Below are 10,401 nucleotides of genomic sequence, written 5' to 3'. Positions count from 1 at the left end.
CGCTGGATGTACTCTCGCAGGGATTCCCCTGGCTGCTGGCGGTAGCTCCAGAGATCCCACGAGTTCCCAGGGCGCACGTACGTACCTTGGAAGTTTCCAGCGAAGGCCTTGACTAGGTCGTCCCAGCCGAAGATCTGCGCAGGAGGCAGATGCTCCAGCCAGGCCTGGGCAGCGTCGGAGAGGAAAAGTGGGAGGTTGCGGATGATGAGGTTGTCGTCGTCCGTCCCTCCCAATTGTCATGCCAGCTGGTAATCTGCAAGCCACAACTCCGGCCTCGTCTCCCCTGAGTACTTGGTAATGGTGGTCGGGGCTCAGAACCGGGCCGGGAACGGCACCCGTCATATGGCCCAGCTGAAGACCCGCGGACCCGATGGTTCGGGTGAGGGGCTCTGATCCTCCTCACTGTCGTATCGTCCTCCGCGCCTGGGGTGGTAGCCTCGGCGCACCCTTTCCTCGAGGCGGGCTCGACGGTCGCGGCGGTGTTGCTCGCTGCCGAGGCGATCCGAGGCTGCAGGCGTCCTGTCCCCTGTGCGCTCGGTGTGGACCGAGGCCCCCCGTATGCGTCGGGAGGACGCTGCGCGATGCTCCGAGGGGCACCCTCGCCTTCGGGAGGTAGAGCTCTCGGCTCGTCGGACGACGGCATTTTCCAGGAGATCCTTGAGTTCGCCCTGGATACGTCGCCCCTCGGTGGTGGATGGTTCCAGCATTGTTCAAAGTAACATCGCCGCTGCAGCTAGGTTCTGGCCGGCCCCGCTGAAGGCCGGGGGTAGTCCTGCTCTGGCGTCGTCAATAATACGGCGGTGGACGTCCCGGGCCCGATGACGCGCTCCTCCGTCGAGTGCTCGTCCTGCCCACTCCTGCTCGAGGTTTTGTCGGAGCTGCACAAGTCCAATCTCGTGGAGTTGCTCGAGCTGTGTGCCCTGACCCCCCCGCAGGGACCCGGGCCACAGCTAGCTCCCGCGGGATCTCAACACGAGACGCAGGCGCAGGGGCGTCGTCGTTTTCTAGCACGCCGAGGTGGTTATCCTCGTCGTGATCCCCCTGATTGATGTGGAAACACTCGCGAGTTGGGTCGTAACCCTCGTCGTCAAGGCTGTGGCTATCGTCAGAGTAGCCGAAGAGGCAGTGGTCACATGCGGACATGACGTCTCGCATGGCACTGGGATCACGGAGTCCGGAGAAATCCCAACTGAAGTCGGGGTCGTCCTCTTCCGCGGAACCCACGGGTCCGGAGGTTGAGACGGTCGTCAGTAGGTCCCAAGTTGACCACATATGGTACCCCAGAAGGTCAGGATATGCCCTTGCAAAAGCGCTCACCGAAGCGGGGTCGCTTGGTGGATCGAAGCTGAATCTAAAGGGAACAGGATGGAAAACTGATGGTACCTCCTTGTTGATGGACGGTGGTGAAGTCGCATCGGGGACGGAGTGTGTCGTTATCTTAGGTGTGAGACTAATGCTCGACAAGTCCCTCGCAAGGGTGCTGGCGTCATCAGTCCGCTTGGGGTTGGCACGTTGCTGGGAAGCGACACCCATCGTTGTCTCAGGTGCGAGGACAACACCCGACATGTCCCCCACGGGGGTGCTGGCGCTGTCAACTCGCTCCGGCCCGACAGCCGATGAGGTGCTGCTTCGTGCCTGGCCATGACTTCTCTGTCTCCTCCTCCTCCAGCGAGGAGGGTGGCGGGGCAAACCCGGGTGCTCCTCTTCTGCCACGGGGAGATGTCGTCGTCGGGTTCGCCTCGGCCGGGCGAGCCGACAACCGTTGTTGTTGTCGTGCTGCGGGGGGAGGAGTACCATGTCGTAGCTGCCGTCAGGGGACATGAACTCGAGGCTCCCAAAGCGGAGCACCGTCCCGGGCTGAAGAGGTTGTTGAAGATTGTCCATCTGGAATTCAACGGGAAAGTATTTGTCAACACGTAGCAGGGCCCCTACCTGGCGCGCCAACTGTCGGCGTTTTGGACCCGCGAGGATCCTCAACCGACTAGTGACTTTGATGCTACGTGTCCCTGTCCAGATGGGTTGATGCAAGATGGAACACAAGGGGGGGATGAGGCTTATATTATCTTGCACCGGGGTGCTCATAGTAGGGGTTACAAGCGTCGCGAGAGAGAGAGGGTGCGCCCTTGAGTTGAGCCGTCTGAGTTAGCCTCCTCTATGTTCCTCTCTTTCCTTGCCTCCCCTGGGAAGGCCCTGGACATCCCCTTTTATAGATACAAGGAGATGGTCCAGCTGTACATGGGGGTGTAGCTATGTGCTAACGTGGCCGGTGGAGAAGTACTTGAGCCCTATAGAAGCGCAGCTGGCGGTGCGACCTGGGTCCTGCTGACGTTTCTTTGCCTTCGTAGAGAGTTGAGAACAATCGACGTCATGGACACATGCGGGGAACCATCATTACCTATTGCCGGAGTAATCTAGATGGGACACCGGTCTTGTTCCTTCGTAGCCTAAGGCAGCTAGCTAGGGGTAGGGTAATGATGTATCCCTTGTGGCGTAGTCGGTCTGAGGCCGAGGTCGGGCGAGGCGGTGACTTCTCCTGAGGCCGAGGCTGAGGTCGGGCGAGGTTGTGACTCCTCCCGAGGCCGAGGCTGAGGCCGAGGCCAAGGGTCGGGCGAGGCGGAGCTCCCTGTTGCGCCCGAGGCTGAACTCGGGGGAGGTCGTGACTTACTGTCGCTAGTTTTACCCTGGTGGTTGGCGCAGTAGTCGGAACGGGGTGAATAGTGTTGTTTTTTTGTCAGAACGATCAGTAAAGGGGCGAAGTGACTGCGGTCATTTCGACCTTGCCAACTGAGGCGCGCGTGTCAGGATAAGGTGTCAGGTGATCCCCGCATTAAATGCGCATGCGATACGGTCGATGGTAAGGCGATTTGGCCGAGGTTGCAGCACGACAAAGTTTGCCCGAGCTTGGCCACGGGCGAGCTGGGGGTGCACCCACTGCCTGGGGAGGCCCTCGGGCGAGGCGTGAATCCGTCCGGGACTACTGTTCTTGCCCGAGGCCGGGCTCGGGCGAGACAAGATCGCGTCCCTTGGTAGATGAGGCTTTTAACTTTGAGCTGTGCTTACCAGTATTTACGGTCTGTTTTGAAGATGTTTTCCAGCCATGCTTAGGAGTATTGAGGGTACCCCTAATTATGGTACCCGACACTTGAATATTGAGATTAACATGGAGGCATGAATGTGTGGCCTTCATGTCACCTCCTGGTGAACTAATGTGTAACATCTTCTTAAGAGGGTACTTTGGTATGTTATGTTTTTCCACGAATGACTCAGTTATAAATGAATGCTGTAACACCCCTTGTGTTACTGCCACTAAAACTTGAGCATGACATCATAAGCATTGGCATATCATATGTTTGTCACACCTAGAGTGCATTCACTAGGCAAAAATTTCAAACAAGTTGTGTGAATATGACTGGTTGTGGGTAAAACCCTAGAATAGGGTACTTAACCCTAAACTGGACTCAGAAGGGTAAACAAAGCCTAATATGAGAAAATTTCAAAACTCACTAGAAATAGCCATAAAATGTCACCATGAATATACTTAAGTGGCATCCAAACTCTAGAAGCACCAAAAACCCTAAATAGAACCCTGGAAAACCCTGGAAAGAAACCCTAGGGGGTTATGTGCAAACTATGCATATTTTTGGACCTAAGTGCAAAAACCATGGAAATAGGGTACCTTAGGTCATATGTTTCACATATTGGGAGATTTGCAAATGAAACCCTAAGTTTTGGGCTTATTTGCAAAAAGCCACATTTATACTCCAATGGTTAAGTCTGAATTTCAGTGCATTTGGCTCAACTTTGAAGCCCTATATCTTTCAAATTATGAAGTTTTTGCCCTAAGTCAACACATCAAGTTTGTAGAACCATGTAAGGAGAACAATTTTGATTAAGTAACTAAGCACTGGTGTTGAATAGAAATTGAAGATAAATGAGTGAGAAGGCGTGCTGTCAGAAGTCAATTGGACAGTTCTGAACACCAATTTCAGAAAAGTATGACCACCACTGAAATTGGCCATGTTTGAAGTTCAAGTTTGGGTTGGATTCAGTAGGAATTCGACTAGGGATGCTATAGCAAAAATAAAGATGGATTATAGATTTATAACTTTGATGCAGATGCATTATGAGGTTGTCACATAGATTATGGAGAAATTATGCCTTGATTATGCTCTGTCAGGCGCTTTAAGCAGAAGTCCCAATGGTACAGTAGCAAGAAAAATCTCTAGTACCGCACACCTCGCCGCTGCCCGCTGGTACCGATCTGCGCCGTGATTTGCGCCGTGGTCGGGCTGAGCGTTCGGCGAGCATCTCCTCGCGATGATATTCTTGAAGTGGGTAAGATCGCCGCGGTGGAAGATAATTATTCCAGCCGCCACGCGGCCACTGATCCTTCCGGCCCTTGGTCACCGGCGCCGCTCTTCTCCGTCCATCCACGCTATCGCCGATCTGACATCATTACTGTCGCGGCGGAACGTGGCAAACTCTTAGAAAAGGGCAGCGCCGATGTCATCATTGGTCGCCAGCAAGGTCCGGTGATGGTTATCACCATGGCCATCGTGGTGGCTCACTGGGCCTATAAATTCACCACGCTCTCTTCCCCCTTCATCCAAATCAATCGAGCACAGCTCTTCGTCCCTTCGTTGCGAAGCCAACGAATCACTAGTCACTCTATTCTGTCCACCACCCTCAGTGATCATCGGAGTTCCCTTGAATCGATTTCTTCCGCCGCCGTGAAGAACCCCTCCGTGGCCAGCACTCCTCGGGTCAGTACATGCCAAATTACTTCCTGTTCTAGCTTGACTCTGGCCTTCTATTGCTCTCGGAGCCGACCAATTAAACTTTACCGAAGCCCACACTCCGGAACACCCAATCGTCCCGTAGAACGCCGCCGCGACACCCTCTCTGTCGACCCGCTCTTCTATTCTTGCTTAATCCAAATTCAAGCGTGTGCATAACCTCTGGTGAACCGATGAAGCTAACTCGTGCTTCAATTTTAGCAGCCATGCCGTTAGTCGTTCGGAACACGATCACCAGGGTCGTCTCGCCGCCGTGACCATGAACAAGCTCCAATTAGGGTTGAATCCTTCAAATTAAGCGAGGGCTTTTGACCGAATAGGTTAGCATACCACGTTTATGCATTTATTACCGCTTGTTCGGACCACCTTTGCCGTAGAATCGCGGCTCTGGTCTGGTGTTCGCCGCGGTTCCGCCATGGACCCGGGGTGGTAAAGAAACAGAATTAGAGGGGGCTTTTTGTGAGGTGTCGGTGACTCAGGGAATAACCCACTGGATGCGGTTCAAGTTATTTAAAACACTAAGGACCTTTTCGCAAGATCAGAAACGCGGGCACGCGCGGGCACGCTGTAACACCCCTGGTGTTACGAGAACTAAAAATTTGACATTTCATCATATGCACTTGCATTAACTTGCTTGATACACCTAGAATGCATTCACTAGGGTAACAAATTTGCAAAAGGGTGAGGTTGTGTCGTTTCGAAGAGAGCAAGAGAAGTTCAGAGACCTTGTTTGAAATCTAGTACAAGAAAACAAATTTTAAACCAATGGAAATTTGTACATGAGATCTATACACTAAAGTTGGGTTTGAACTTAAAGTTAACCTTGTTTTTAGTAGGATGCAATAAATTGATGAAATGCTTGAAGCAGATCAAGTCCAATTTCAACTCTAAACTAGCCCAAAAGTGGATTTTAAGATTTAGCTAAGTTTTGCTAAAAGTCCATATATCAAAGTTGTGGACACTTGGAAAAGTGAACAATTTTCATATTTGGAGCTCTCCAAGTGATGTGGGAGAATTTGAAGTAATTTGCAAAAATTCAGATTTGGGTCAGTTGGAATCAACCCAAAGCAGTTTTGTTTATCTGTTTTTGAATCCCTGTAACTTTTAATCCATGAGTATTTTGGAAACAGTTGTTATAACAAACCTATAGAGTAACTATAGGATAACAATGTTTATGAAATGTGATAGCCCTAAAACCATATGAAACTAGGAGAAAAACTGGTCCAAGCACGAGCTGATAGAAATTGTGGTTTTCAGACTTAGTGCAATAACCTGAATCTGAATTTTAGTGTTGTGAGTGCAGTTTTGGAGCTTCTTTGTGCCTAATCCATAAGGTTTTGGACTGTAGGTTCTATAAAATAATTGAAGACAATATATTGGTGAACAAATCTCTTTGAGAAGGTTTGGCTTGGGGATTTATGGAAAATAGAGTGAAAGCTGTCCAAAAATGGACTATCAGTTTGCACTGACTGAATTTTTGTTCAGATTAGCTGAAAATTGAATTGCAGCAGGTTGCTCAGTTTGGAGCTGTTTTGTTATCAATATGAGTGGTTTTAGACTGTAGTTTCTATAGGAAACTTGGAGACCACAGTATGGTGAATACGTTTCATAAGGTGAGATTAACATGGTGCTGCATAAAAAGTAGAGTAATTTTTGCCTAAAGATCAGTTGTCAGGTGTTGGGGATTTTCAGACAGTAAAACATCTAAGTCTGAATCTATGTGTTTTTACCCACCTTTGGAGCTTTGTGGTAATTAAACCAAGGATATTTGGGTTAAAAATTCTATATAAAAATGAAATACCATATCAAGGTGAACAAGTCTCTTGAAGTGGGTGTGCCTTGGTGCTGTACAAAATTGGGGGTAAATTGTCTCAAAATGTTCCTTATCAGGTTCTTGTTTCAGATAACTGAAACAGAAAGTTCAGTGAGTTTGGAGGGATTTTGGGGCATAGCAACTTTTGATCTGTGTGCTTTTAACCCTGAATTTCTATAGTGAGTTGGTAGAGTTTTGTTTTGTGAGCATACTTTGTTAGCCTTGGTTGACCTGTTGCCTTTGAAAATAGTAAGATAAAGGGGAGTGAATCGGAAAGGTGCAGGTGGTCAGTGTGAGTTCAAACTCATTAGGTTTGGAGCTTGGTTTAGTGATCTAAGAAGAGACCAGTACGGAGCTTATCCACTACTGCTATGTTCCAGTTGCTGCCGGTTAGATTGGGATGTGGGTGAGTTTTGGCACCAGGGGTAAGCGAGTGTATTAAGGTTCCAAATATCTACGCCTAGGATGGACCTGAGCTTATCCAAGACGGCACCCACCTTGCTTGTTGTCTCTGGTTTGACCACTACGAGCCCAAGTCTGTTGTTTCGTCGTGTACTGATCCTGCGTGGTGCTTATGTAATAAAGTCGCGTGTCCATGCTCGTGTAAGCTGTTGGTAGTGCTTGTATGTAGTTCCCCCTGGGATAAGCTTCACCGTGACCAGTGGGTGGACAATCTTTGTTATCTCTATGTCGCCGTGACCAAACTCGCCTAAGGTGTTTCTCGGCCGTCTTCTAGTTTCTAGCCAACTCACCGACATGTTTCCCATGTCTGTGCCCCACGTTCGTGTAAAACCAGATTACGCCGCTGTCCGAGACTGCCGTTTGTTGTCGTTGTCTTTGAAATTGTGATCACGCTGCCGGCGTCTCGCCCCTCCGTGGCCAGGACTTGGAGAACGCCGTGGCGCCGTCGGTGAACACCGTCTGGAATGACCTCACCATGGCGGACCTAGTCTGGAGCTGGTTGCGAGCACGCTCATGGGTTGTTCCGCTTCGTGGTGAGCCACTGATGCTACCCAGTTGCTGATTGGAACTCTACTGCGTCGTGTTCCGTGTTGTTGTTGCCGGAGTTTGGCGTTGCAGCCAGCGCGCAGAGGGAGCGCGAAGCTGGAGCCTAAAGCCGTAAGCACTGCTTGACTGCTGGTGTTGTTTAGAGTTGGGCCAGTTGAGTCAGTTCTTGCCCACAGCTGTTTATATATTTAGTATTTTCTTTTGTCTGATGTCTGTTTATTTGTGCCAGAAATTGTGGAAAGGTACTAAAATAGTGAAACAAGTTTTGTTAGGTGGGTGAAGTAGTAGAGTGCCAGGTAAAAATAGATTTGGAGTTTTTGCAGCAAATAGATATTTTTAGAGGGTTAAAAGGTGCCTTAAAATGATTATCTGAAATTTTAGTAATAAAATAGAGCACTAAAAATTATGAGAAAAATTGTGTAAGCTTATGTTGAGCATATGAACCCTTGGGTAAAGTTTGAAACTGTTTGGGCAAGGTTTGCTTGGCAAACTAGTTATTGGTCAAAAAGGAAAAAGAGATTTATCCCTGGGTGATTAAAGCACATAATGACTTAGTAAAAAAATGAAAATGAAGTTTCTTAGCAAGTTTTGGATGGTTAGATGAGTTCTAAGGATAAGTAGCTCCCTGGTAGTTATGGCTTGTGGTGATAGCTTGTAATTGTAATTTTGTAATGCTTCGTAATACCTTCCTTGCTAGTAGCATATACACAGGCATTCATATTCATATCATTTCATGTAGAACTGAATTGTGAAGAGGGAGCTTGTTCCAGTGTTGTTGATTCAGTGGTGAACTCCATCTAACTACTTATCATAATAGAAGATCTCAGATCTCCTCCTGTAATAAGGCAAGCCCCGGTGCATTTGCCCCTTCCTTGCGTTTTAAATGCTTTATCACCTGATATGATGCATTAGGTGATAGGAGTTGTGTGATAAACAATTGATGCATTATCATTCCTTGAAAATTCCTAAATCCCTGTTTTATAAAAAGAATTATTACTGCTTAGTGCTGCTTAGAAACTCAAAAATCATTTGTTTTTCAAAAGAATGATGTGTAACATTGGTTATGGGCTTTTGATTCAAAAGTGAAAGCAAACTTATGATGATGAGTCCATCAGGGCTCCGGATGGGTTCATCATCCGAAAAGAGTACCCCTACCGGGTACCAAAAATGGGGAAATGGTTTGAATAAATCGAGACCAGACGCTGAGCTGACATGGTCGCCCGTTTGTGTTGATTAAGGACCGTACCGTTGACTGGCCTGTTGTGGTTGAGACTTTGCAACTAGCCACATACACTGGTATGGGACAGGGTAAGCTTGAACCTGGCTATTCCATACGTGAAGAGACAATCGCGCACTGGGAGTGGAGAGATGGCGGGAGTAGCATGTACCCTCCTGGCATAGTAGCACGCCTGGTAGGGTAATGTGCTCTCGGGTGGCGCAGACCTATTCATGTAGTGGAGGACTCCGTGGGAATGGTTGACATATGCAAGGGTTAAATGCTACATATGTCGTGTGATTAGAGATCCCCAGCTGGGTATAATCAGTTCGAATCGTCGTTGCTCCTCGGTTATGGAGACTCATCCTGGTGACCATCATCGTAGTTAGTAAGTGAAATATGAGAATGAATAAAATGCGACTATTATAGGCCAAGTGCTTGAACTAGACCAGACAAATATAGATTCAAGTAATAACCTAACTAGTGAAATAAAATTTGGCTTAAGGATCAACTGGTAGCAAGCTTTTCTGCAAAAAAGAGTCTTTGATCATTGATAAAATTTACCTTGATTCCCAATCAGCTAGCATACCCTTGAGAGTCTTTTCTTTAGTCGGGTAAGTCTTGCTGAGTAATTGCGTACTCAGGGTTTTATCCCCTGTTGTTTTTGCAGGAGAAGTTTTATTCCCTTATCTTTTGGTTAGTTACTTCATGTGGAGGCCTTGAAGCTTAGAATGTTTATGTGTATCTCTTATGGAAAGGCTTCACCCTTCCAATTATTATAATAAGTTATGCACTTTGGGTACTATCAGGACTTGTAATAATTACAATTCTTCTTATGTTGTAAAACTTGAGCTTTGGAAATGTAAAATATGTTTTGTAAAGTCTTCCGCTCTATCTCCGAAGTGTTTGTATCGAGTGTGATTACTGTAATATGCATGAATGTGGGAGATCCTTGGGATAATGAGTTCGAGTTGTTGAACTCGTGATAGCCTTGTTAAGTTACCCAGTACACGTGCATAGACATCTGAGGCCGTTAATGACAAGGGTTGGTGCATGTGGGCCTGATAACTTGGGAGGGTTGTCACAGCGTGGTATCGGAGCGATCCCCCATTAGCATGGATATTAAAGTAATCATTTGATAAACTTCAAAACGATTTTGAGTCTAAATGATTTTTACAAACTTAAGAATCTATAATCAAGGCCTGATAGTAGAAGTGTAAATAGTATGTGGTTAAAACTAAGGACTATTAGGTGGCTTAGTTTAAGATGATAACCACTAACCCACAACCTGGGAAGGGTAATGTATACATGTGTAATGTTATTTTTAGTGCCATTCAATTTTGAATGGATCGACACTCAGGTAAGGTGAGATGTGAGAGCATGACCGAACAAACATCGGTCTAGGGGAGTGCTTAAATGTGGCACTGGACTATATACATGTTACACATATGTATATATGAAGGTTGCGATGTGGAGTAATTACTTTACTGGGATTCAGTACCCCGTGAATGTGTATGGGTATACAGACATGAGAATGCTGAGAAGTGTAATGAATAGTTACCACAATG

At 47.5% G+C, this 10,401-nt stretch overlaps 1 protein-coding gene across 7 annotated transcripts; it reads left to right on the top strand.

Moving 5' to 3' along the window:
- The first annotated feature begins 4,396 nt into the window (after positions 1-4,396).
- On the top strand, positions 4,397-9,814 carry LOC103635612 (uncharacterized). 7 transcript variants are annotated; one of them, XR_004851997.1, is made up of 3 exons: positions 4,397-4,763; positions 7,493-7,728; positions 9,504-9,814. XR_004851997.1 is itself a non-coding variant. In XM_008658023.4 (3 exons), the coding sequence occupies exons 1-3, from the start codon at positions 4,536-4,538 to the stop codon at positions 9,554-9,556; spliced, it is 393 nt and encodes a 130-aa protein (XP_008656245.1). In that variant the 5' UTR covers positions 4,478-4,535; the 3' UTR covers positions 9,557-9,814. The 7 variants fall into 7 exon arrangements, 1 of the variants encoding a protein (XP_008656245.1); XR_002749043.2 differs by having other exon boundaries at positions 6,145-7,604; XM_008658023.4 differs by having other exon boundaries at positions 4,478-4,763; positions 7,493-7,604.
- The last annotated feature ends 587 nt before the right edge of the window (positions 9,815-10,401 follow it).

This window comes from Zea mays, chromosome 8 (assembly GCF_902167145.1).
Source record: "Zea mays cultivar B73 chromosome 8, Zm-B73-REFERENCE-NAM-5.0, whole genome shotgun sequence".
Lineage (NCBI taxonomy): Eukaryota > Viridiplantae > Streptophyta > Magnoliopsida > Poales > Poaceae > Zea > Zea mays.
Note: the sequence above shows the minus strand (reverse complement) of the source record. Positions and strands in the feature narration are given on the sequence as shown.